The sequence below is a fragment of the Hippocampus guttulatus genome, chromosome 6 (assembly GCF_054856545.1).
Source record: "Hippocampus guttulatus isolate MCC_2025c chromosome 6, RoL_Hgut_1.0, whole genome shotgun sequence".
Classification (NCBI taxonomy): Eukaryota; Metazoa; Chordata; class Actinopteri; order Syngnathiformes; family Syngnathidae; genus Hippocampus; species Hippocampus guttulatus.
Window position 1 is genome coordinate 24,129,464 of NC_141266.1, and position 27,721 is coordinate 24,157,184.

Below are 27,721 nucleotides of genomic sequence, written 5' to 3' on the forward strand. Positions count from 1 at the left end.
ACACACGCTGCGGCTCCTCCTTCGCTCTCACTTAATGTCGTTAACAGGTGCCTGTCCAAAATAGACGCGCGCACGCATGGCGAGTGTGTGACAGAAACAGACATGTTTTTAGTCACGTCATGCGTATGCCAGCGCGGATGTGTGTGTGTGTGAGATCGCAATGCGCCACCTCGCCTTACTAGCGACTAACATTACCGGTACACGCAGACGCACATCGTCGGATATTGAATCAAGAAGCGTGTGAGCCAACCGGGCCGCAGCCCCCTCCCCTGTTCGACTCCCTTTCCATGAGTGTTATGTACCCCCCCTCCTCGCACTGTCACTCTCTCGTTCCTGTTCACTAACTCTGCCATGAAGCACCCCTTTGCTCTTTGAAATTTTCAGGCGTCTTCTTCTCAACCCAGCACCAAATCACAGGTCAGAATTTTTTTTTTTCCCTCTTCCAATTGTTGATTTCACACACGCGCGCGCACGCACACACACACACACACACACACACACACACAAACGCAGAGTTGCAAAAGTCCCAGGATCACACATTTAGGGACAATTCTTGTTCCATGAACCTACCATGCATGATTTTAAAAACGTGAGAGTAAACCCACGCAGGCTCGACGACAACACTGCAAACTCCACACAGGAAGGCCAAGACCCAAAATCGAACCCACGATCTCTGTACTGCGAGGCGGTGGCGCTCACCGGTCTTTCACCGTGCCGCCCGGCATCAAAACGAAGAAGCCAATCGTGTCGTGGTCATAAAATAATCTCAACGTTTTGTTTCGCGAGCACTTCAAGCAGCTAAAGCATTGAGGTGTGCATAATAAAGATTTTTAAAAAAGATAATTATTAGTGTTATATTTGTCTTGAGCTATTCATAAGGAATATTAAAGCACAGCATCATTTCATTACCTTTGAAATTACAAAATTGAAGATTTAACAGTACTATTGGCATGACTGCATCGTAATCATTTTGTTCGCTTATTCTGTATCTATCACTCTTGTCAAAACCTACATTTGCTCCGATCAAGGCATATTAAAGATGACTTCAGTTCTGACCAAGATGATTATTTTGAACATGAAATTTTGCGTCGCTAAGCAAAGATGCTTGACGGCTCTCGGATTGGATCTCATTATTACGCCGGTCCGCATCGCGTACCCCGACTCCAATATGCCACCTCACCAAAAAAAGCTAACCCCCGTTGCTCATGTCTTGGATCTCACGATGGGAAAGATTCCATTCTATGCATGTTATGACGTCAACGTAACGCGCTTGCCGTTCTGAATGAATCGCCAAATCCAGCGTTACGACAAACAGGTGGCTCGTGTGCTCCGGTGCCGAAATAAAACCTTTGAGACTGCTGGCGCAAAGCTCGGAATGAAGTGATCCAAACAACTCTGTGGATGGGGTCAGGGGGCTTCTGTCCTGTGACCCGTCGAAGCCCCCCCCCTCCCTCAGCAGGGTCAATTAAAAAAGGCCTGCGCTCTTGTTCAGGCTGGCATTATCACCTGCCTCGCATCCCCGCGTGGGTCATCTGCCACCTAGTTAAACCGCTCCCACGGGCCCCCGCGTGGGCCGTGCCATGTGATGCAGGCTGGCGGGTATTTGTGGCATCGCATTATCCCCGCAGATCAGACGGGGATTCGCATCCGAGCCCAACGCAGTGGGACGACTCGGGTCTGAGCTCTGTGGTGGGACAATAAAAGACGGGTGGTTCACTGCGGCACTCACCGTGAGCCCCCCCCCTGGCGCCAAACCACTTCCCTAATGTAGACAAAACGATTCTCTGGCTTTCTAGTTGGGAGAGTGATAAAGCTTCAGCTTGCTGTTCTGCTTGAAACCTTTGAAAAATGGAGAGTCAGTAAGAAAAAAAAAACGCCTAATCATGCTTTGACGCATCCACTGAGTCGAGGTTTTATGGATTTCCAATGAGGCCCGCGAGATCGACTTCCTTTGCCTTTGCACCAATGCCTGCTCTGGGAGTTCGAACGGGTTTTCCTCCATCCTCGTCTGTCTTGAAAATTGAAAATCTTGTCATTTTTCAGTGTGGTGTTCCGCAGGGATCCTTTCTTGTCCCTCTCCTGTTTAACTTACGCAGTACATGCTCCCACGAATGATCAAATCAGATAAACTTGCCTTGGTTTGTGTCATTTTTAAGGCTGGTTAGTAAGATTGCGGTACACGTTGGACCTTGAATTGAACACCTGTGCTCTTTGCTGTCTTATTTATTGTTGCATTTCTTTTTCAGAGCACTGCAGGAAAGGAAATACTTGGACAGAAGCTTCACTGATACCTTTTGGTCGTCTTTTGTGTTTTTAGTGATTTAAATTTTTTTTTTTATCTTGGTAGTAGCAGGCAGCACAGTAGCAGATACCCACAAGCTGAGATGTGGAACAACTTCTTCGTGGCCCGGGACGAGGAAGGCCGCGTGGGGGCGGCGGGCGGCGGCCAAGGTGGAGCTCTGGCCGCCCTTCAGGGCGGCCGTGCTCAGAGACGGAGCCAAAAGATGAGCGACAGCCAGGACGGCAAGATCAAGCTGGCCTTCCTGGTGTGTGCGGTGGGCGTCACGCTGACCGTGCTGGCCGTGGGCACCGAATTTTGGGTGGAGCTGGCGCAGCCCAAGGACTTTGGCGGCAACCAGACGTGCCAGCTGGCGCACTACGGCCTTTGGAAGGCCTGCGTGCGCACCCTGTGGGTGGCCGACGTGGACCCCGAGAGGGCGAGCTGCGGTCCATCTGAACTCCCGGGAGGTGAGACGTGACTCTCTCTTTGACTTCACTCGTAGAATGCGAGCTCACTTGTTGCCATGGTGACCACAAGGCACCTACACAATGTTTGTAATTAAACATCCTGAGTCATGTGAGACTGGTGAGCACGGTCTGCCTCGGGGTGCAGAGGTGCAGGCTGGATTCCGGGCTGCGGGGGCTCCCTGTGTGGCGTTTGCATGTTCTCCCCGTGCCTCGCGTGGGCTTTCTCCTGCTACTTCGGTTTCCTCCCGCATTCCAAAAAACGTGTGGTAGGAGAACGGACCAGTCTAAATCACAGGTGTGGAAGTCCGGTCGCCGAGGGCCGGCGTCCTGCATGTTTTGCATGTCTGCAAAACTGGCCCTCGAGGACCGCACTTTGGCACCTGCGCTAGTCTAAACGAAGGGAGTCCTCCGGGGCCCCTATCCAGCCCTCCTCCTCCAACCCACCCGATTCAAACGATCAGCTCTTCAGCAAGCTCCGTCAAAGATCAAGAAAACGGCGTTATGCACCGCCGCTTCCATAAAAAAAGAAATGCCCATCCCATTCTGTGACCGAATGTGAGCCTCATACGCATGCTTGTCTTGGAAACGTTCCACAGAGGGGGGGGGGGGGGGGGGGTGCGAACGTGCGGCGTATGTACAGCATTTGCATCTAGGTCAGCCAATTCAATCGTTCGCGAAGAACGGCAACGGAGTCGTCCAATGGGAGGAGCGCGAAGGGAAGCCGCGCGGATGGCGCATTACGTAACCGGCGCCGACAGATACGATGCGGCCGCAAAAGCTTGCGCTCTTCTGGCGAGACTTTTCAATAAGATGGCAGGACAAAATACGGCTTATCGGCCCGCCGCGTCGGTGGTTAGCACGTCTGTCTCACGGTTGGATTTTGGTGTGAGATCATAAAGAGAGAATTCAATCTCGGCGAGAGACAAGAATCAGGTCTACTTTAGCATTCTCGCGCCTAAAAAAAAAACTGATTTGCTGAGGCTGTCATTATTAAAGCTTGACTGATTAATCAGTGAAGAAATTGGCTATTGGCTCATCAAAAATTGGCCACGTTTTTTTTTTTTTTTTGGTGCGCGTTAGTATTTTCAAACAACAACAAAAATCTGCAGATTTTCCTCCTTGCTGTAATGTAAGAAAATGACTACAGCGTTGTTTTTTGTGGAAAGTGTCAACGAACCCAAAGAAGCGATTTTATCAATGCTATAGTTGAGAATTAACCGGTCGTGTCAAATATCGGAATCGGCACCAGCCTCAAAAACTATTTATATTTCTATATATCTTTACCGGTCGGTTTCTACTCAAATAGAAAACCCATTTTTTTTTTTTTTTTTTTTTGACCCTTTGCTTCTATTGATCGCACGCAATTGTGCTATGTGCGCGCACGCGACAGTGTGCTGCGGCAGCCGTTCTGCTCGCGACCACGTTTCTCACACGCCCTCGCGCCACTGGCAGATGGCCGCCAGCCCCCGCCATGTTTGTTCGATGCCAAAAAAGCAACTGTTTTCTTGCCCGTCTTCCCGTCGCTACTCGCCGAGCGTCTGAGGCGTCTGGAACGCAATATGTGCGTAATGAGCAAGCTGATGAGTAGTCTCGACATGGACTGTGTGTGTGTGTGTGTGTGTGTGTGTGCGCGTGCGCGCTCGCGCTGTAGTATTCCTTAACAGAGAGAGTTAAGTTGTCACTGTGTGGCCGAGAAGCCCAGTGGAATCTGTCTACTTCACAGTTTTGGTCTAAATATAGTGAAAGGGCAACAAGGGAGCAGGAGAGCGAGGGACCAAGGGAGAGCAGGTCTAATGCCCGATGAACTAACTCGCCGCGTCGTCCCCTCCGCACACTCGCACTCCACCATCCCTTGTTTCCTGGACCACCTCCTCCTCCTTTTTGGGGGGGGTGCCCTTACAAGACCCCGAGATCACAATCAATCAATTAATCAAGATCTTGACATGACTGCTTCTTCTAGTCACACCACGTCCAGTGTCAGATATAAAAAATTGTTCAAAACCCACGCAGGCCCGGGGAGAACATGCAAATTCCACACAGGGAGGCCGGATCTGGAATTGAACCCGGTACCTCTGCACTGTGAAGTCGACGTGCTAACCACTGGCCCACCGGGCCGCCCCAGATAGAAACATATCAAGGCAAAATAAAAGATTCGCCATTTCAACTTTGACCTTAATTGAAACACATATGGCGGCACGGCGGTTGACCGGTTCACACGTTCGCCTCACGGAGCAGAGGTCGCAGGTTTGGAATGCTGGCCCAAGGCCTTCCTGCGTAGAGATTGCATCTTCTCCTCGCGCTCGTGTGGCTTTTCTGCGGGTACTCCGGTGTGCGTGTCCCAGTGCAATGTCTAAGCAATGTCCCCCACCCACCCTCCAAAAAAAAAAAAGAGTGACACTCCCATAAGGGAGTAGAAAGTACAGATATCTGTTTTCAAATGTCGGCAATGCTATAAAAAATAAAATAAAAATCACATGAAAAATAAAAAGGCCTACTCAAGTAAAGTACGAATGTCTGAAAAATCTACCGAAGTACAGTAATGAAATATTAGCACCTTCTTCCACGGCTGGCCGCACCATATGTGCAGTGTGTGTATTCCGACTCAACACTGGGATATAAATAGAAATGATGCCTGGAAGGACCAAAGTGTGCGCATGGATGCATAGAAAGCATATCGCACAAGACCAGCAGCGATCTGTCGCACGTGCGTGGCACTAAAGTTTCCTTTATCCCTCGACAGAATCCAACTGCACCTACTTCAAATTCTTCACCTCGGGGGAAAACGCCGTCATGTTCAAGAAGACGACAAACAAGAGTAAGTTGAATGTGAAACGGTGGTTGCCCAGCCCCCCCCCCCAGAAAGAAAAGTCAGACCAGACACCATTCTTTGATTTGTCAATTTTCTGCGCCATGAGATGCTTGCATGGAGCTAACAAGGAGTGATGATGACATCGGTGGCCCACACTCGCACATCGGCACGGGCTTAGCATGTCGCATCTGCCAACAAAGTCTGTTTCAAGCGGAGCCAAATCGGCACGTGGCCCACTTGCAAACACGCCGCCATTTTGGCTCATCAAATCCAAGGACGCGTTCGGCACGCAGAATGTGCATTGGCAAAATGGTGGGGATGCATGAACCGGTGCCGCACGCGTTTTTCTTACTCGTATTCTCAAAACCGAAACTCGAATGAACTCCCAAACCAAGCACGGTGCTAACCCTAAAATGCTAATCCTAACCTAAATCGAACAACTGACTCCTCAAAGTAGAATAAGGTTTTTAGGGTTGGGTTTAAAATTAGGGGTCGGTTTCAAACTTTGCTTTCAAAATAGACTTTAGAAATAGGAATAAGGTTTCTACGTAAGGTTTAAAAGCAGGGCTAGGGTTTCAAAGAAAGATTTTCAAACGCTAATATTTCTTCTTACCCCTAATTTGAACCTCTTAAACGAATGTTAGGGTTTGAAACTAAGATTAGGGTTCACAAGTAGGGTTCAAAACTTGGGTTAGGGTTCGGAAGTAGGGTTTTAAACTAGGGGTTAGGGTTCGGAAGTTGGATTTGGAACTCAGGTTAGGGTTCAGAACTAGGTTTAGGGCTCGGAAGTAGAGTTCGAAACTCGGTTTCGGGTTATCAAGTAGGGTTCAAAATTCGGGTTAGGCTTCGGAAGTTGGAATCGGAACTAGGGTTAGGGCTCGGAAGCAGGGTTCAGTACTAGGGTAAGGATTTATCTGTAGGGTTCCTGACTTGGGTTAGGGTTTGCAAGTAGGGTTTAAAAAAGCATGAATGCAAGTCAACTGAAGCGCTCGTCATTGATGCGCGTGATGTTTCAGTCCAGTTGTCTCTCTCCCTAGACTTGAGCCTGGCGGCGGCCATTTTGGCTCTGCTCGGTCTGACCCTGATGGTGACCGGCTCCATCTGCATCATCATGACGCTCAGCAAAGGCGTGGCCTTCTTCCTCAAGCCCGCCTCCTTCTGCTTCATCCTCTCAGGTCAGAACTCGCCGTCTCCCGACCACCTTCTCATCATCCAAACGATCGACTTTAACGCCGCACGCGCGCAGGTGTCCTGGTCCTGATCTCCGTCCTGATTTTCCACCGGTCCGTGCTGGCCTTGCTGTCCAGCGACCACGCCGTCCCGCTGCACCACCAGCTGGCGTGGTCGGCGGCCTGCGCGGGCTCAGCGGGCGCCGTCCTCACGTTGGGAGGCGTCCTTTTCCTCGTCCTTTCGCTTCACGGCATTTCCTGGCAGAAGCGCTTGCCGCACAACAACAGCGCCACCTAGTATGCGGCTGCCCACGTGGCAACGTCGTTTCAGGTTTTGTTTTGTTTTTTTCTACACCGTTTTTCTAAAGCCCAACAATTAGCATAGCTTAGCATTAAACAGTGATGACTCAATACCTCATTGTATCTCGATTGTTTCCACTCTGTGAAGCAGATTTCACCGACAGGTACGCAATCCTATATTTTTGATGTATTTTCGAGTAGTTTACAATCTAGATCATTTTTCACCTTTGTTCAATCAAACGGCGCATTCTGTGCCGTCTGTCCTTTTTATTGTGGGGCATTTCTCTGCCTCCGCCGCATGTCGCCGGACGTGTGGCTTTGTCCAATCAGATTGCGCTCTCATTGTGTTGCCATGCCCAAACGAATCGGCGCCAGGCCCTTCAGAATCAGGAAACGTCAACATTGCGAGCAAACGGCACTGTCGTCAGATTTCAAATTCATCCTCAATAACATCGGCATGGTTCTGTCCTCTGACTTGTTGGTGAAATCGAAACTTGTTCCGACATATACCTATGGTTTGTGTGTGTGTGTGCGTGCGTGGTCCCCCCCCCCCCCCCATGAGTAAACATGAAAAATAATTTTCCCTCCAATTCACCTTACAAGTGACCTTTCTGCCTGCAGAGCCTCACCGACCCTACTCCAACTCTATAATTAGGCTATCATTGCTGTTTGGAAACCTTATCCGTGAATCTCAACTATGTGTGCCTCATCGTTTACTTTTCCACACTCAACCTCAACGTGCGTGCACCTTCTCCAAGTGCCGTCCAAAGTGCCCCTCCCAACACCCCCATGGGGGCTCAAACAGGCCGGACACCTCCCGCCGGGATAATTAGTGTCGCAAGTCGTATCCGTCTTGCTGGTGAGCGCTCCCTACGGGCAGAAACGGGATCTACGTGACATGTGATCTCGGTTGTATATATATATTGTGGGCTGGACACAGGAATTGCCCGGTGGGCCAGTGGTTAGTGCGTCGACCTCACAGTGCAGAGGTCGTGGGTTCGATGCTGATTGAATCCATAAGTATTTTTTAAAAAACGCAAAAAACAGAACAGGCAACTACCAACTACTTCAGAACCAAATGCAAGCAAAAAAGGGATCATGAAACACAATCCAGATTCACATTTTGTCATTAAAATTTGGGATTTTATCATTTTTAAAGTGAAAAAAGACAAAAGTCAGCATTGATCGTTCAATGTTGTTTTTGTTTTTTTTTTTTTTTTATAAAATTCGTGCAATACAGTGTTGGAGTTGATCACACATTTAGATAAACCATACTCAGTTGTCGCTACGTCTCTACTCCATAAGATTCAAATTGCCCAACTAAGTGCTCTCCGTGTGCACGGTTGCCACTTTTAACTCCCAGAATGTCGCCATAGAATTTCCCAAAAAGCTGGAAGCGTCGTCTTTTGTAGTTTTTTTTTTTTGTCCGTTTGTTTTGGGTGGTTGCATCATGTCGCAGCAGTCAAATTCTCAAGAAGAGAAGAAGAAGAAAAAAAAAAGAAGAGCGTGTCGGGTCGCTTTCAGTCTCATCGCCTTGGTTCAAGGGAAGAGTAGCGAGGAAGCACAGTGTAAAGAATCTTTGGGGAGGTGCTTGGGAAAGGGGGCGGGTCAAAAGGTCACGGGGGCGGGGAGGCTAATGAGGTAAACCACCAAGTTAGAGTCCAAGTAACAAAAGCTCATTTTTCTTGATAGAATTTACAAATATATGTATGCATAAATGACAATGAAGATGATCTTTTTTTTTTTTAAATCATCTTCCAAAATCCACATTTACATTATGCTTGATTTTTTTTTTTTTTTTTTTGCCATGAAATGGGACTGATAGAATAGAGATGATTCTGGGGGGTTCTTCCTTTTTTTTCCCTGGTACTGTACATATTTTCTATTTTGTCCCGTATCAAACGCGAGGTTGTCGTTAATGCCCAAAGAACAAACATCTTCAACATGACTAAGCGCTACAAGAAGTACTGTCGACATGGAACAAAAACGAACAGAGGCCAAAACTGAGTCGTTATTGTTGCACGTCTTCCAGTTTGTTTGTTTTTTTTCTTTCCTGCTAATATTGGAAGACAATTTACAGTATTCACATCTGGTCAACGAAACAACAACAAAATCAATGTGGTACTCGTAGCCGCCGAATCCGAAGAAATCATTCACTCGGCGCAAGATTTTGTGCACACTAGTAGAATTAAGGGTGGATGACCGTTTCTGACGAACACAGTTTGTTTCTTTTTTTCCCCATGGGGCAACTTTTGCATATGACTCAGAGGTAAAAGTGCAACGGGTGACATTTCCGCACTATTGGTGAAGCATTAGGGTCATTCCATCAGATCTGAGAGAGGGAGGTCTGCGCCACTGCGGGAATAGTCACCGCTGGCTTTAATCACGGACAATCAAAGCAGCTCCTCGCAGTCCTGCGGCGGGGCCGCCGTGCACTCGAGTCTCAAGCACGTCTGTGCTGTGTAGTAGGCACTTGGAACCCCCGCCCCCGATTTGAAAAATCAGGGCCCACTTTTTGCGCCCTGCTGCAGATGCTCCGCCGTCTATGGAAAGAGAGCCCCTACAGGTCAACTAGTAGAATGTTATTGGCAATAGTTTCCACTGTGACAGAAATGTCCGACTAGGTATGTGTTGTCACATTCTAGTAGTGCATAATTGCATGTTAGTTGGAGCATATATTCAATCTCCTTCATATCCGTCTTGAATTAATACCGCCGAGGCCAGAAGTCGTACGCGGAGTTGACAAAAAAAAACAAAACGATGCTACTAAGACATGAGGCGTGCCAGAATTGACACCAATGGATTGTTCTGCCCATCCCCCTTGTACAAACGCAAAAAAATAATCACAACAACAATCGACGCTAACGCAGGTCTGCTAAATTAGCGGTAATATTGCACAATTTTTGGGGATTTTTTTTTGTACTTAGCCCGAGGTTAGTTTGCATGTTGATCGTTAACAAAATAAATCATTTCTAGCACGTGGAAATATCAAAATAGTTTTGTTGCGAGAGTTCATTGTGGTTTGTTAAGATCGCTCTGTGATGACTGCACTCTGCTTTTCGTCGCGGAGGGAGAGATGAACATTTCAGTTGTGCCGGACGACGGCTACTTGCTGCTTTTACACAGGTGTGGTCTTCCTATTCAGGGTGTTGGAGTTGCTCTCCCTGTCTCCTTTCAGCCTGTCCAGAGTGCCCATCCCTCGCTCCCTGTCCACCGCAGACGAGGTGAAGGGAGACGGTCCCGAGCCCACCGAGTTGGGCATTGGCACGTTGGAGTTGGAGGAGTTGGAAGGGTTGTGGGACTTGAGCGAGGGCAGCGTACCGCTCATCATGCCGCCGCCGCCGGCATCCTTGGGGAAGCAGTTGTGGAGCTGGTAGAGCGTGGCGCGGTCCACCGTGCCGTACATGGGCGGCAGGCCGCCGCCCAGTTTGGGGTCGCGGGACAGCGTGTAAAGCGAGATGTCGCCCGCGGCCAGCGCCGCGTGGGAGCGCGAGTGCGGGTTGGGCAGCGTGGACACGGAGATGGGGCCCTGGGAGAGCAGCGCCGAAGGGGGCAGCCCGAAGTTCTTCCCCACGCCGCCGCCCACCGGCGAAGGGTCTCGGGAGCGGGAGGGGTCGGTGGAGCGCGACGAGGAGCGGGAGCGGCGGCGGAAGCGGTAGCTGGGCAGGCGCAGCATGGCGTGCGTGGTGCTCTTGAAGATGTCGGTGCGCGAGCGGCAGCGCAGCTCCTTGTTCTTCTCGATGTAGATGTTGACCGCCAGCACGCCCACCATCTCGGCCATGATGAAGGACAGACCGCCGAAATAGAAGGACCAACCGTACGAGTACTGCCACTTCTTGTCCTCGTCCTTCTTGGGGGAGATGTCGCCCAGCGCCGCCGAGATGTACACGATCACGCCGATGATGTTGCTCAGACCTGAAAAATAGTGAGGGGCCATCCATCCATCCATTTGTAACAAAAGCCAAAAGGTAGTGCGAGTGTGGTCACCACAAGCGCGCAACGATGCTTCGAGTGTGCTGAAACGCAAGCGAGTCGGTCATGTTACCTGCGGCCACAAAGAGAATCCCCGCCCCCAGGATGATGTTCCGTTTGCTCCGATAGAAGCGGCTCGCGGCGATGCACACGCCTCCCAAAAGCAGCAGGATGGCGCTGAGGATGGGGAAGATGTTGGAAGCCCTCACCACGCCTACAAGGCCAAAGAAGAAGTGCTGAACAACGCAGTTGACATTGACTCGTCCTAAAACGAAAGAGGACTACACTGTCGTGTGTTTAAAACGACCACATAGCCTTTAGTCCTTCAAGCTGCTCGCTTAATGCTCACGGTAAATAGCATCTATGGTGCAGTGGTGGAACCCTTCAAGCAACGGCTTGAGCACAAACGGTGGAGCAGCACATATAGAATGACACAAATAACAGGACTCGGTTATATCATCTTTGTCTCCCAGGTAGAATGACAGACACTCATGCTGCACTGACGAGCTGAGGGAGAGGTCGTGATGTCTCGCTGTCGTCGGTGGCCAAGGTGGATACACCAGAATGAGCAATGGTCAGTCAATTGATGCAGAGTGACACAAAATGTCCTGTAAATTCTATTCGTTTATGTTTAAAAAAGAAAAAGTGCAGTACAGTAAATATTTCCATCCCCGGAATTCTATAGAAAGGAATATCCTTCACCCGGAAGAAAAACCTATGCATTAACATTTTGACTACGATATTACGTGTTACCGGAGGTTGCGTAGGCGGAAATTCCACAACCCGTAACCCGGATGGAGACGTCATGCCGCGGGATCTTCAATACACGCAACGCCCACCCGATGCGACGGAAAAGACTGACGCTGAAACAAGTTTTCACTTCGCGTTTCTCGATCATCAGATTCTAAACGACGACGTGTAAGTGAGTTTTTATTGCCGTGCGTTTTACTGTAATTGTGAATGATTTTAACTTTATTCACTTACGTCCTGGAGAACGCGGCACTATCTTAAAAGCAGCACCCACTCGACATGACCGAAGAAACGTGTTCGCTTCGCCATTTTCATTCATCAGATTCGAAACGAAGACGTGTGAGCGACTTTTTATTGGCGTGCGTTTTACTGTAATTGCGAAAGATTTTAACTTTATTCACTTACGTCGTGTAGATCATCGCATCGAAACGTAGAAGAACTGTAACGACTGGAGCGGAGCGAGTGAAATGCATCCGTTTGAGCAGGCTGGACACAAAGACGCAAATTTACGAAACTTTAAAAAACAAGGCATCGATTCAACTCCTGATGACAAGCCACCATCCAGCAAGGAAGCAATGCAAATGGCAACAAAAATCCTTCAGTATGCACAAGAATTACCAGACACCAGTGATCAACGGGACAGTTACTTGCAACTAGCAAGAAAACTGTATGACACGCAGGCAAACATTGTCATAAACCAAAGAATGAATCCAACAAAACAATCCAAAATACACATTTTTTTTCCCAAGACAGAAAAAAATAAACGTTAAAATACTGTACGTATTTTACTGTTCTGATTTTTTTGGGGATACACCTGTATTGCAGTTTTTGTTATATAAACAGTTTTTGGAGAGTATATTTTTGTATTTTATTGATTTTGTTGTTACACATGCATTTTGTCAACATACTTGCAGGTTCATAAAGGACAAGTACCATGCTCATTTCCCAAATGAGGAATTTGTGTTATCAGGACAAATTGGACAGCGCAAACACGAGTCCGTACTAGAGAATATTTACTGTATTACGAAGTGCTCGGTTTCCTCATTAAGATACATTTTGTTGTTGTTTTTTTAATGGGACGTCTGAAATGGCTTTTCCATTCATTTCAATGAGAAAATAGGCAGTATGGCATACACAGTACTGCATATCTTAGTCATGAGTACAAAAACCAAAACTGACAAATACCGAGCTTGGACAACCTCCTCCATCCATCCAAAGTTCAGCAATGTGAACCTGTACGACACGACGCGTGGCAAGCCCGCATTGAGCCACCGTGACCTCTGCTCCTTATCCACTTCGTTTCGACATTATTAACACTCCCAACAAAAGAATTGCTTCTGAACTCAGTTTAGTTGGATGTAAATGGGACACGAGAGCACATGCGTGCGCACACACACACACACACACACGCACGAAACAAGTAGGCCACAGGAGAGAAAATGCCAACAAGATGCCTGTGCAACATCGTAAACAAGCTTGTGCGCACACGTGCGCAGGGTTCCCACGGGTCCTTAAAATTAATAAAAATCCAAATGTTCTTCATTGTCCTTATTTTTCAGGGAAAGCTTCTAAAATCAATAAAAATCTTTAAAAATTAACCTGTGGTGTTCATTTCATTTGTGTATGGGCCAAATAAAACGACCATGCTATACATGGACCAATAAAACCCGACCATGTATAGTAAGGCGTTTTGGGCCGAAAAAAACTACCATATATAGTAAGGCGTTTTTAGCCCAAAAAAACGACCATGTATATAGTAGGGCGTTTTTAGCCGAAAGAAATGACCATGTATAGTAAGGCGTTTTTAGCCGAAAAAAACGACCATGTATAGTAAGGCGTTTTTAGCCGAAAAAAACGACCATGTATAGTAAGGCGTTTTTAGCCGAAAAAAAAGACCATGTATAGCAAGGCGTTTTTAGCCGACAAAAAACAACCATGTATAGTAAGGCGTTTTTAGCCCGAAAAAACGACCATGTATATAGTAAGGCGGTTTTGGCCCGAAAAAAACGACCATGTATAGTAAGACGTTTTTAGTCCGAAAAAACGACCATGTATATAGTAAGGCGGTTTTGGCCCGAAAAAAACGACCATGTATAGTAAGACGTTTTTAGCCCGAAAAAAAATGACAGTATATAGTAAGTCTTTTTTAGCCCAAAAAAAGACATAGTATAGTAAGCATTTTTAGCCCGAAAAAACCGACATAGTATATAGTAAGGCGCTTTTAGCCCGAAAAAAACGACCATGTATAGTAAGGCGTTTTTGAGCCGAAAAAAACGACATAGTATATATAGTAAGGCGTTTTTGAGCCGAAAAAAACGACATAGTATAGTAAGGCGTTTTGGCCCGAAAAACCCCGACATAGTATAGTAAGGCGTTTTTGGCCCGAAAAAAACGACCATGTATAGTAAGGCGTTTTGAGCCGAAAAAAACGACATAGTATAGTAAGGCGTTTTTGAGCCAAAAAAAACGACATAGTAGAGTCAGGCGTTTTTGAGCCGAAAAAAACGACACAGTATAGTAAGGTGTTTTTGAGCCGGAAAAAACGACATAGTATAGTAAGGCGTTTTTGAGGAGAAAAAAACGACATAGTATAGTAAGGCGTTTTTGAGCCGAAAAAAACGACATAGTATAGTATGGCGTTTTTGGCCCGAAAAAAACGACATAGTATATATAGTAAGGCGTTTTTGAGCCGAAAAAAACGACATAGTATAGTAAGGCGTTTTTGAGCCGGAAAAAAACGACATAGTATATATAGTAAGGCGTTTTTGGCCCGAAAAAAATGACATAGTATATATAGTAAGGCGTTTTTGGCCCGAAAAAAATGACATAGTATAGTAAGGCGTTTTTGGGCCGAAAAAAACGACAGTATAGTAAGGCGTTTTTGGGCCGGAAAAAACGACATAGTATAGTAAGGCGTTTTTGGGCCGGAAAAAACGGCAGAGTATAGTACTATACTCAGAGTATAGTTTACTCTGAGTATACTATACTCTGAGTATAGTATACTCTGAGTATAACTGAGTATAGTACTATACTCTGCCATTTTTTCGGGCTAAAAACGCCTTACTATACTCTGAGTATAGCATACTGTGTGTACAGTATACTCTGAGTATACTATACTCTGAGTACAGTATACTCTGAGTATAGTATACTCTGAGTATAACTGAGTATACTATACTCTAAGTATAGTATACTCTGAGTATAGTACTATACTCTGCCATTTTTTCGGGCTAAAACGCCTTACTATACTCTGAGTATAGCATACTGTGTGTACAGTATACTCTGAGTATACTATACTCTGAGTACAGTATACTCTGAGTATACTCTGAGTATAGTACTATACTCTGCCAGTTTTTCGTGCAAAAATGTCTTACTATACTCTTGTCCTTTTTCGGGCTAAAAAAGCCTTACTATGCTATGCCTTTTTTTTCGGGCTAAAAACGCCTTAGTATGCATGGTCCTTTTTTTCGGGCTCAAAAACGCCTTTTTATACTATGTCATTTTTTTCGGCTCAAAAACGCCTTACTATATACTATGTCGTTTTTTTCGGCTCAAAAACGCCTTACTATACTATGTCGTTTTTTTCGACTCAAAAAGGCCTTACTATACTATGTCGTTTTTTTCGGGCCAAAAATGCCTTACTATACTATGTCGTTTTTTTCGGACCAAAAACGCCTTACTATACTATGTCGTTTTTTTCAGCTCAAAAACGTCTTACTATACTATGTCGTTTTTTTCTCCTCAAAAACGCCTTACTATACTATGTCGTTTTTTTTGGGGCCAAAAACGCCTTACTATACTATGTCGTTTTTTTCCGGCTAAAAACGCCTTCCTATACATGGTCGTTTTTTTCGGCAAAAAACGCCTTACTATACATGGTCGTTTTTTTCAGCTAAAAACACCTTACTATACATGGTCGTTTTTTTCCGGCAAAAAACGCCTTACTATACTATGTCGTTTTTTTCGGCTCAAAAACGCCTTACTATATATACTATGTCGTTTTTTTCCGACCAAAAACGCCTTACTATACTATGTCGTTTTTTTCGGGCCAAAAACGCCTTACTATACTATGTCTTTTTTTTCGGCTCGAAAACGCCTTACTATACTATGTCGTTTTTCATAAATTCAAAAATGGATGGCCATGCACATTTTTGAGATCGCACAGGAAGACCGGAATCAAACCCTGCACCTCCGCAGCGCGGGACCAAAGAAATCACCATTCAACTCCTAGGCACGGAATGAATCCTCCATGTTGTCCCTCGGTGTGAATTTTGAACGCGAATAGGATCAGAAAACGGATAGCCATGCATGCTCTTGAGAACACACAGTAAGGCTGGAGCTGGAATCGAACCCTGCCCCTCCGCAGTGCAACTCTGACGCACTAACCATTCGACTACCAGTCAGGTAACAATTGTGAGTGTGAGCACGAATAGTTGTGCGGAGGAGAAGATCAGAAAATTAACTGCCGCGCACTTTTTTGAGAACGCACAGGAAGGCCAGAGCCTGATTCGAACCTTGCACCTCTGCAGCGCAATGCAGACGCACTAACCATTCAAGTACCAGGCAGGTCATGAATACTCTACCCACGGGTCCTTCAAGTTCATAAAAATCCATCAAAAAGCGGTGAAATTCTGTTCCTAATTGTGCTTCCCGCTCTGCTTTTCCCACAGTCTCCGATCAGTCCCGAAGATGATCACTTCGGGTCCTTTCGGGTCAATTTGACATACAGCATGTCAAATAAATGGTTAGCTGATTGCCCCTAAAAATAAAGATGTGCCCTTCCTTTGGCAGCAATGATTTGAACACCAGCTCATTGAAATGTGGCTTTCCGTTCATTAAATCCACCGCGAATCCCCTGCTGAATGGAGAAAAAGTCCTTAAAAAATGGATAAATTAGACCTCAAAAGTCCTTCAAAGGTCCATAAATAAAAGTGGAAGAGTGGGAACCCTGGTGCGGCGTATCCCAGCACACAAAAGCTTCCCGCCGTGGGACCTTTAGCGCACCATCACCCGTGACTTTTTAGTCCACGTTGTCACGTGTCGATTCCTTCGTGGCGGCAAGACCGAAGAGCAGCCGTTTGACTTACGTAGGACGTACTCGGCCCCGTCGTGGTCAAAGTCCGCATCCTCCGGGAAGTGGTTGATCTGCGAACACACTCCTCGCTTGACTCCTGAGATGTGAAAGACGGAGAGAGTGAGAGAGGGCCGGAATAAAAAGTGATGAGCACACACCAGCAAGAGAACAAGATGTCAGAAGGCCAACTGCGACAAACGGAGAATGGCGGGCGTCCTCCCGAGAGCCGAAAGCACCGACATCAGCGCCGGCGTACGGATCAAACAACAAGCGGGACGTTAGTGGGGCACGCGTGCGACGTGTCGTGTTAGTAAATACATACAAGCGCACACGCACGACGCTGATGGATTGTGAGGTAAGATGGAGTGGTGGAATGAAGACACACAGACGGAGGGACAGATGGACAGACGTGGGGCGGCTGGCGGGCCCTCCCCTCCCTTTGTCGCTGGGCAATGTTGCTCTGTGAAGAAGCAGATGGAGGCGCACATCAGTGGCGTCGCACGTTGAGCGGCTGCAGCACGGCTTTCAAACTCACGGCCCGCGGGCCAGAACCGGCACGCCGACGCTTGCTGCCATTGGATGCTGGTGACGCGTTGGAAAAGGAACGTGTTGCCCCAACTCTCGAACCCTCGAAGCCTAAACCTGACCCGAACCCAACCATAAACCTAAACCTAAAAGCCTAACCCCTAATCCTAACTCTGACCCTAGCCTTCACCCCTAAACCTAATCCAACCCTAACCCCTGACCCTAAACCGAACCCTAACCCCCCGAACTCTAACCCTAAACCCGAAATCCTAACCTTAACCCTAAACCCTAACACGAACCTCTAACCTTAACCCCTAACCCCCCAAAACCGAACCCTAAACAAGAACCCTAAACCCTAACCTTAACCCAAACCGTCCCTAAACATAACCTCTAACCTTATCCCGTAAACAGGCTAAGAGCTAACCCATCCATAACCCGATCTCTAATCCCTAATTCCAACTCTGACCCTAGCCCTAACCCCTAACATTAACCCTAAACCCCTAACCCGAACACTGACCCTAACCCTTAAGCCTAACCCTAACTGCAAACCCTAACCCCCAATCCTAACCCTAACCCCCCGAAACCTAACCCTAACTCCCAACCGCTAGGGTTTTAGGTTTAGGGTTAGAGTTAGGGATTAGGTTTATGGTCCTGAACTGAACCCTAAATCTAACCCTAAAACTTACCCCTAAGCCTAACACCATCATGGTAACTCTAACCTCAAGCCCTAAACTTAACCCTAACCCCTACCCCGAACCATAAACCACACCCCAACCCCAACTCCAAACCCTAAACCCAACCCTAACCCTAACACTGCAGTGTTGAATGCGAGGCAGTGGAAAATTTGGGTTCACCTACATTTTGTGCTGGTGCACCAACGAAAAAACCCGGTGAGGCACACAAGTGTCGCGACAGGTGTCGTTGCCTTGTGCCTTCACCCAGACAACCAAAGCAGTCGTTGCCACCAATCGCGTCACGTCGGGTAGCATCTTGAGCGTACCTTCCAGGCAGCATATCCTCCACAGTCCAGAGTGGGTGAGCGCCCCGGGGTCCTTCTTGTCCTTGTTGTGAGGGTCGTCCTGCGTGACGTTGGCCGTGCTGTTGCAGATGAGGGCTCGGGAGTACAGCCAGTAGTCCGTCCCTATGGCCACCGTCATCAGGCCGAAGGCGGCGAACGCCCCCACGGTGGTGAGGAGGATCTGGATCCCCTTCTCACACACCATGCCTTGGAAAACAAAAGTCAAGCCGCATCGGCATCTTCATTCAACTCTGCTGGGGGCGCCAAACACGCCGCAAAGGTGACAAAGGCGGGGGACCCCGGCCGAACGTGACGGGTCGACAGAGAACGCATCGTACTGTCAACGACTTGAACACAGAACGGCCCGAATCCGACAGCACGCGATATTTCTGGCAAACGTGGCTGCCGTGCTCGCCGGGACGCTGCTGTTAAGAAGCCAGGGAAAGAATGAGAAGGAAAATCATCTCACTTGAGGACCCGTCACCTCATTGAGGCGCACTGCGGCCCTGCAGGTGAGATGAGAAGGGGAGAGAAGGGGGGAGGACGCTGAGAGGTGAGGAAGGAGGTGCCGAAATGATGACGTGTCCTTGGAAGGAAGGCTGGCTGACTCTGCTGACTCGGCTTAACGAGCCAGAAGTGATGCGAAACACTCCAGATCACACCCTGCCCGGCTATTCCATATTCATAACCCTGACAACCCCGCTCCCCTTAGAACTCGGAAGGCGAGACTGGAGAGGAATGCAGAAACACCCGCACACATGCACAAGACCCAGGCTGAAATCCCTTTCGGTCGAGAAGGACGCGCCTTTATAAATTTAAATAACAACGAACAGCGCGACAAGAAACCTGAACATGCTTTATGTGAAAACTCTGTCACGTGAATTCAGAGATTTGTTTCGGTCATATTGTCCTCATCGCTCTTGATGGGTGTGCACACTCACGGCCAACAACAAGGCACTCTAATGTGGCCACCGAAAGGACATACGCATGTCGCTGAGCTCTCTGGCCAAAGCCCCGTTTCCCCATGCTGACGGTCAAGTCGGACTTTCAAAGAAAAATCAGCAATAACCCCCCCCCCCCCCCCCCCCCCAACGCTCTTCCGCCTTTCTCGGCGTGTCAGGTGCACACTCACAGCAAGCAATGAGGCGCTCGAAAAGTGACTATCCCAAGGAGAGATGCCTTTTCGGAGTTTAGGCGTAAACTAGCTTACTAAAAGCATGTCGCAAGTGCGCCAACTAACCATCGATGCGGACAAAAGCACCGGAGTTCTCATCGAGTGGAGGCGGGGCAATTCACGTGGCACTGCCAAGGGCATCATGCCGCACCTTCCCCAGTGTAACCACTTCATAATTACACACTTGAATAAGACATGGTTAGTTGAACCAAATCTCTGAATTCACTTGGCCGGACCTTTGAATGCAACCCGACGACGTCAATCCAAATCAGTTTCGTCTTTGTGAAAGCGGACTTTCGACGCGGCTCTCGCGTCGGATAGCGGGTGTACCTAATATTTTGGCCGCCGCGACACGCGTTCCCGAACGCCCGCCGAGTTCCCACGCTTCTCAGACTCAATCCGGGGCGAGCGAAGAACTCGACTTACCTGACGGCGAGTTTCTATCCTTCGACTCAATTTTGAAATCTTTCCTTTCCTCGTCAGTGAAGAACGTGCTGCCCCTTCAAACCGGACAGCATCCATCGACTGTTCTCAGCCGCTCCCCACTCTCTTTCGCTCTCTCCTCGGTGCACTGCCCTCTCTCTCTCTCTCTCTCTCTCTCTCTCTCTCTCTCTCTCTCTCGCTCTCCTTCCCGCTGCCTTTCTCGCTAGAGTCGCCGGTGCCAGCGGAGTGCCGAGTCTTGGATGCTCGTCGCGCTCTCCTTTGCTCGCTCCTCCGCTAGCAGGAAGCCGGCACCGAAGCATCCACCGTCACTGCTCAGCTGCGCACACAGAAAGAAAGAAAGAAAGAACGGGACGTTTTAAACATGCAGATGGAATCAGACAGCGCCTCATCTCGAAGGAAAACACGCGCCTTCTCAATTGATCGCCATGTCAAACCAATCTTCAAACTGCTAGCTAGCATTTGCTGCCGAGCTGACGTTTTTTTTTACATCAGAAATACGCGAATAAATGAATCCATCAAGTTTGGTTTGATTTCACCCAGTGACGGTATGTGGAACATCCTGATGAAAAAAAATGTGCTCGAAAAACTGCTCTGAGATTGGTCGGGACCACTTTTCGGCGTGCACTGAAATGAGCCGGATGTTTGGCAATACGGGGTTGAAAGCAAAGTTGGCCCCCCGTATCACGATAGAATATCTCCGGCCCTGCACTGAGCAGGAGCCAACGGACATCCCCGCATGCCGAAAGCGACTTATCTGTGGTTCGATTTTAGCCGTAAAAGGTTTCTTTGCGTCTTCGCATACGTACAAAAGCCGCGTGGGGCGGCGGTCACAACGTGAGGTACGCCTGCAGCTACACCTGAGCGCCAACGGTGTCGCCGTCCACAGCAAATTCATTCAAACCAAACGTCTTGACAACAATAACACGCCCGTTACAGCGACTGCAGTTACGTAGAACATGGAGCATTTTGCCCCATCCTTTATCGAAATAAGATCACCCAAATATTAGGAACACCTCTCCATGTGCTGCGGCGCACTTGCACTTGCACTGTCACCGCAACAATGAGCACATTGGTGAATGTGAAGACTCCGACACAGTTTCGGTGTGATCATTTTCCGCAGCTCTTGTCTTGGAGACTCGTCCAAGATATGAAGTTGTCAAATCAGAAGGGGCCATTTCCATGAACTAGATTGTTTGTTTGTCGGTCGGAGCGCATGGACTGACACAGTGCCAACATTGGAGCCTAAAAGGCGGAATGACTTGAGCTGCATCTCATCGTCTGAAAAGAGGATGGGGAAAAGGGGGTGGGGGGGGGGGGGAAATCGAGCAACCCGACAATGTTACCATGGCAACATTGAATTCCAAAGATCAGCATAGAGCGAAGGATCTGGGGGGGGGGGCTTTGGAGGAGGGAGACAAGAGAGCAAACGGAAAGAGAAAGTGAGCAAAAATTGAGGATGGAGGGGGGGGGGCATTTTAAACCATGATCATGTGTTCATGTTCATTTAATGCGCACGTGTGTGTGTGCGTGTGTGTGTGGACTGCGACACAGATGCTCCCGAGCGGCGCATGTGCACTGGCTAAAACACGCGATTGGCACAGATGAGAAGCACCCTGCAGTGTTTTTGTGAACCTCCAAAGAAAATGCACGCATCGGACACAACGGCGCGCACACGCATGCAGTGAGCCGACATGAATCCTTGTTAATATTTGATGACGCAATATGGCATCGTGAGCAAAAATGGGTTACATCCCGTTTGCATTGCGAGCGCCCCCCGAACCCCCCCCCCCCCCCCCCCCACCCTCCTCAGCCTCTGAGATGCGACGAAAGACGGCGCGTTTGTACCTCACAGTGTCGGAAACTGTTGAATTCCCCCCCACCCCACGAACCCCCAGCCAGACGTCCTCATCATACTCGTAGCGCTCTCTCTTCTGCCTCCTTATTATGTAAACTGTCAAGCGACACTGCTGCAGTGTGGCTTCGTTTTACATTGCGTGGAAGCAAATGACGTGCGCGCGCGCGTGTGTGTGTGTGTGTGTGTGTGTGTGTGTTTGTGTGTACGTAATACTATGACATTTTATCCCTATCAGCATAAAGTGGCTCCCAAAGGAGAATACCCATCTCGAAAGCTTGCACTATCCCCAAGGCCTCCCAAAAAGGCCCATCCATGCGCGTGACCTTTCCAGTGACCTTACTTCTGATTCCCCTGAGCAAAAGTCCCCCGTGTGGAAGATCATAATTGCCATTTAATTATCAGCACTTCCCATTTCCTTCCAATAATTAACAGAGGGCGAGAGCAGGGGAGCGTGAAAGGACAAGACGGCGCGATTAAAAAAAAAATAAAATTAACATTCGGGTGCTTAAATTGGTATTTTGGATTTAGCCTCGTCAAGGATTTGAGCAATGCTTGTCGATATCGATGAACTGACACAAGGTTGAGACATTATGGGACGACTCAAATGGTGCAAATGTTTAAAGAAATGTTGAATCCCATAACAATCGAATGCTCAACTTGGACGCCGGACAGAAGCTAAACTGACCAAATGTGGAAAGAGCGCCGGCAAGATCACAGTTAAAGAGGCCAAAAGAGAGCATGCGTCAAAAGTCATTCAGGCTCATCGTCAAAACCTCCCGTGCGCCATTTCAAATGATTGATTCGGACCCTTAAAACCCCGTCAGCCTATTTGCAGACTCTTCACCCAAAATGTGCAACAGATTCCTTCCGTTTTTCATTCATAAGGTTTCTACGGCTCGGACTCTCGTTTCGAATCTCACACTGACTCCAGGGGGTGGGGGGGGGAGCAACTTTTTACGCCAGTGTACACGCGAAAAGTGCACTCCCAGAAGCATTTTGCATTTTGATCAAATGAGCGTTTTCATTTCTTGGGCTATGATGTGTTTTTTTTTTTTTTCGACAAAAGGACAAGGAGGAGCCCATTTGAGTCGATTCAGAGCTCATTTGTTACTGCCGACACAAATAGTGAATGGGAAGTCTGAGCTCGACTTTTTTTGATTCGCCGACGTGCGTCAGAGATAAAAACAAAAACAAATAAATGTGATTGTTTCTCTTTTGGTTTATTCTGGACACCCAACAACTCACATAAGACGTTGACAAGATCGACCGATGTTTGCCGATTTTTCTCGCCGCGGTAACGTGAAACTGTGAGGAATGACTGCGCTCTACCTAATATCGTATCTGCTGAGTGCTCGTGGCCCCTCGTGACCCAAAAATAGGAGGCAAAAAGGCCCGAGGTGTACTTGGGCGAGCTGCTTTAAAAAAAATAAATAAAAAGACTGCCGCCTTAATTTTTCATCGCCGAAGATAATGTTCCTAAAGAGGCGCGAGCGCGGCTGCGGAGAGGCTCACGCTCGGGACGGGAGGATTACAGGTTCAAGGCCCGCAACGGATGCAAGTATGGAAATTGGCTCTGGCGGCTAAATGGAAGCGCGTGTTGTCTGATAAAACCTTTTCTCCTCCAAATCGTGACGCAAAGCTCCGCAGACGCACAAATATCGACGGGCGGGCCCGCCGCGCGGTAGGTAGCTCAGCACCAGCGCCAGCAAACGCGCAGGCACACGCGCGCAAAGCCTCAAAGCGCCGGCCGGCGCCGTCTCAAACGTGATGACGATACGACGGCAAGAGAGGTCATCTTTAAAAAGCCATTTGGCTGTCCACCTCCGCCCGCATGCGACCTCGCCCCCCCCCCCCCCCCCCGCTTGTCGCAAGCGCCCGAGGAGGCGGTGACACTCACACCTTGGTCTAAGAGGCTCCCGAAATAGTACTCTTGGATGATCGGACATAAATATGCACGCGGAAGCCCACTTAGGCTGAAAAGCACTCGGGAAGATCAGATTCCTGCTGGGCTTTTCGTAGCCATGCGCGTCTTTTCGGGCAAATCGAAAGTGGATTTTCTTTGGTACCTTGAGCAGTCAAAGGTAGTGATAGGTAGGCAGTGATTCTATCATAATTATTTTGAAGTTGGTGGGGCTGCGGGTTGGCACTTATTTCTCATAATGTCATCGCAATATCAATGAAAACATTGATTTGGATTTTATTGCGATCGCCAGAGGGCGGCTAGCCACGTTTCATATTCGACGCGAATATGCAACTCGAGCTAAAAAGACCAGTCCGGTCGGCCTTCTCGATTCCACCGAGACAGACCTATGTTGTTAGCTTGCTCTCGTTAGCTTAAGTTTTTGCTGTCCGCGGTGAAGTCCGCGACATGACTGCCGGTAAATCTTCTCATTCCAGCTGAGTGGGCTACCATTGACTGGAATGAGTCACCTCGTAGTGTAATCATCGACTTGGCGGCAATCCAGAATCCCCAGACGGAGTCTTTCAAGGCCACGCGTACGCGGATGCTAAGCGGACAAAAGTATCGGGACACACCACACCACTTGATCAATCAATCCGTCGGGGGTTTGACAGGACCCCTCAGTAGGCGCTTTAGTGTTCCCAGTGCACAAAGCGTACGCGTCCGCTAGTGTTCAAAGGTAGACATTAAATAGTTGCTGTTGAGCCCGCCCGTTTGAACATTCGAAAGCCTTCGCTAGCTTCTCCCGCCACCCTTCCCATTTCCTTTGTTTAAGGCGGACCTGCAAAATGGGATGTGGTGGTGCCTTGTCGGCTGCAAAGACTGCCCGCTGCAGGCGGATTGGAACGTGCCGTGTGTTCATTCAGGCCTGTTTGCTTAGGCCCCCCCCCCCCCGCCCCCCAAAAAATGAAAATGCATACTGTAATTTGTGTTTTTTGTTTTTTTTAACGTCGGTAATGCATGGCAGTTAACCGTCTGTTCTGTAGGACAAAATGTTCTTCTTCACCTCTTATCTCTGTACCCCTTTAACATAGCGCCCCCTAGTGCTCATACTGAGACAGCATGTAACATGCAAATGGGATTTCACTGAAACTTCTGCCACGTGGTCAAATTAGCGTCAGTGCATGTCTAATACAAATTAGCCACTGCTCCCTATGCCCACTTTCTAGTGCCGGGTGGCCGACACAACCAGATTGTGTACATCCATGAGAAGCGAACAGCTTCATAGCTCCGCCCAGTCTGATTTTGTTTCCCTACAGCAGTCCACAAAAATCAGGCTCACTTTGTTTCCAGCTCTGGTTTCACTTGACACGTTTTGTAACATTGCGCTGCTTTTCAACAAAGAAGGCAAAACAGGTCCCCTCCCTCTGCACTGGCGTAAATCAATGTCTCCGGCCACCATTTGTGGAGAAAAATATGGAAAATTTGGTGCATCCTGGGATCACACACGTTGAGTCACAGCAGGTGCTGATGGACACGCCAACATGGTTCAATTTGGCGTGCTATAGCAGAGTGTGTGTGGTGTGTGTGTGTATATATACATATATATATATATATATATATATACTGTATATATACAGGTATATACTTTTGTCTTCTACTTTCTCCTTTTCAGAATTTTGTTGCTGTAAATCGGGAATTTCTCCATCGTGAGACAAATAAAGGTTTTCTGATCTTATCTTAACATGTGTGTGCGTGTTAAGATAAGATCAGAAAACACACACACACACACACACACACGTTCTTGACTGCTGCAGCTTCCTCTTTTTTTTTTTTTTTTTGGGTGTGGGAGCAGGGGGTCCCCTGAATGCTGCAGTGCACACATCCCCTCACACCTTCCTCTCCACATGTGCTTTCATGAAAACGAGAAGAGGAATCGGCGCAAAACAGCGGGGACTTTATTTTTATGAGTGGACAAACAAACATGCCTCAGATGAACATCATGTGGGTCATCGTCAACATGACGTCCGGCGAGGATGGGATGGCGGTGGTGGGGTGGGGTGTTTGTGTGGAGTGGAGGGGGCGGGGGGGGGCTCGTGGGGTGGTCTATGAGCACATACACCAGGACACAGAGGAGGCTGCAAGCGTGCCAAGCTCGTGAATAGTGATGCTGGCTGCGGTGCATTCATTTAACAGATCACACACACGCGCAAACACACACACACACACACGCACACATGCATCATCCCCCTGCCTGCACTGGCTACTCGTGGGGGGCACGGAAGAGGGGATGGGGGCGGGCGGGCCAAAATGGACGCCTGGCAGCACACAAATCACATTGAGACATCGACAAATTATCGATTGCGGCACTGATGAGATTAGTGAACATGGATGTAAGTGTGGGGGGGGGGCTGTAGACGATAGAGGGAGGGGGCTCCCAATAAGCTATTAAAAGGACATCATTTGCATAATTGACGCTGCTAGTTATAGTCCTCGCGTCATACAGTAAATAATCCTAAAAATTTTGTCGTCGGGCACGTTTTTCCTCACTGTGGCCAAACGATGGACTCAATTGGAGCCCGTCAACGCGCGAGTGCAATCGGAGCTACGCGTTTCTAGCGGCAAAATCGCACGCACGGACACACAGACAGGCAGGCAGACGGAGGCGCATTGAAAATCCAGCACACGCGCGTTGCAATCGGACGCGTTGAAAGGAAGGACGCGGGCTTACCTGCAGGCTGCTGCGGGATGTCAGAGCCGCTCTGCGCGCGTCGCACTCGCCAGAGGATGGGAGGAGATGATGATGATGATGATGATGATGATGGTGGTGGTGGGGGCAAGGAGAAGAGGAGTCCGTGGGGGGGGGGGGGCGGAGGAGGGTGACAGGCGGAGCGCGCACACCGATCCGATGCACGTGTGTCATAAAACGAGAAGTTTAAGGTCAGATCAGAAGGAATTTGATTCAAATCTCATTTTAGCAAGCGGGCAGTGGTGAGACGTGGTGGGGAAGGTGCGAGTGTGTGCACACGTCACCGACTGAGCACGGATTCTTCATGCCGCATGTCGTAACAACAGACAGCAAATATTTCCGACTCAAATCCGAGTTGCTGGCTGTCTCACAATGGTTTGCAAAGGTTTTTTTTTTTTTCCCGAGCATGTATCCCCCTTGAAAAAAAACTATCCACGTCCCACCGGAATGACCACCACAAAAATGCAGAATTCATCACTGCATTGCTCATTTGGGCTCCGGGAGCAACGCGTTGAAGTTGCCCGAATAGGCGGAAAAAACCCCCCCCCATTTCAAAGCTACGCAAACTGCTTTTCCTGCGTTGTTTATGTTTTTTTCACCTGCTCGTCGGCGAACAGGCTCGCATCGCGTACCGTGCCGTGACACTTTTCAACCACCGAAATACATCGGAAACAATCCGTATGCTTTGAAAAACAGGAAGTAAAATGAACAGCAAAGCCCCCAAAAATCAATGATTTTTCCAATTCGACTGCTATCCCCAGAACCTCCGCTAATATTCGTACTTCCTGTCCCCGTCAAACGACAACACTCGTGGCACAAGCAAAACGCCTCGTTGTCGGGTTGCTGACACACATGAGCAGCTCGCTGTTTTTCTGTCCGTCCGTGTTCGTGAGTGTGCGCGTGCGCGTGAAAATCACCGGTCAATCGCGACACGTCAATACACAGCGACTTTATCTGTCGTGGCGATCACGAGCGTTCAGTCGAATGACATCAGTGCTGTCGGTGGGTGGAGGCTGAATTATGTCACCCTTGTGAACTTAATCCAATGGAGCCACTTGCTGAGCTGCTGCAGGACACACACACACGCACACACAAACAATTAGGTTGCACAAAACCCAGCAAACAATGACCTTCAATGGCTCTAAAATGGCTTTGCTGCCCAGCACGCGGACACACACTGAGGGGTGGGGGGGGGGGGGGGGGGAGAAGTGGGGAAAGCCACAGCGAGCTAATTCGG

At 48.5% G+C, this 27,721-nt stretch overlaps 2 protein-coding genes across 7 annotated transcripts; one reads left to right on the forward strand and one right to left on the reverse strand.

Moving 5' to 3' along the window:
• The first annotated feature begins 137 nt into the window (after window positions 1-137).
• cacng6b (calcium channel, voltage-dependent, gamma subunit 6b) lies at window positions 138-13,340 on the forward strand. 6 transcript variants are annotated; one of them, XR_015101163.1, is made up of 7 exons: window positions 138-417; window positions 2,348-2,748; window positions 5,489-5,563; window positions 6,595-6,732; window positions 6,865-7,057; window positions 11,472-11,572; window positions 11,757-13,340. XR_015101163.1 is itself a non-coding variant. In XM_086113322.1 (6 exons), exons 2-5 carry the CDS (start codon window positions 2,385-2,387, stop codon window positions 7,022-7,024), a joined length of 798 nt encoding a protein of 265 aa, XP_085969448.1. In that variant the 5' UTR covers window positions 138-417; window positions 2,348-2,384; the 3' UTR covers window positions 7,025-7,057; window positions 11,472-13,340. The 6 variants fall into 6 exon arrangements, 5 of the variants coding, with proteins under 5 accessions (XP_085969448.1, XP_085969451.1, XP_085969449.1 ...); XM_086113322.1 differs by having other exon boundaries at window positions 6,804-7,057; window positions 11,472-13,340; XM_086113325.1 differs by having other exon boundaries at window positions 11,472-13,340.
• On the reverse strand, window positions 8,693-27,573 carry cacng8b (calcium channel, voltage-dependent, gamma subunit 8b). Its single transcript, XM_086113319.1, has 6 exons — window positions 26,467-27,573; window positions 19,963-20,296; window positions 18,345-18,569; window positions 16,833-16,916; window positions 11,072-11,212; window positions 8,693-10,941 (listed from the first exon to the last, which is right to left on the reverse strand). The coding sequence occupies exons 3-6, from the start codon at window positions 18,565-18,567 to the stop codon at window positions 10,145-10,147; spliced, it is 1,245 nt and encodes a 414-aa protein (XP_085969445.1). The 5' UTR covers window positions 18,568-18,569; window positions 19,963-20,296; window positions 26,467-27,573; the 3' UTR covers window positions 8,693-10,144.
• Between the last annotated feature and the right edge of the window lie 148 nt (window positions 27,574-27,721).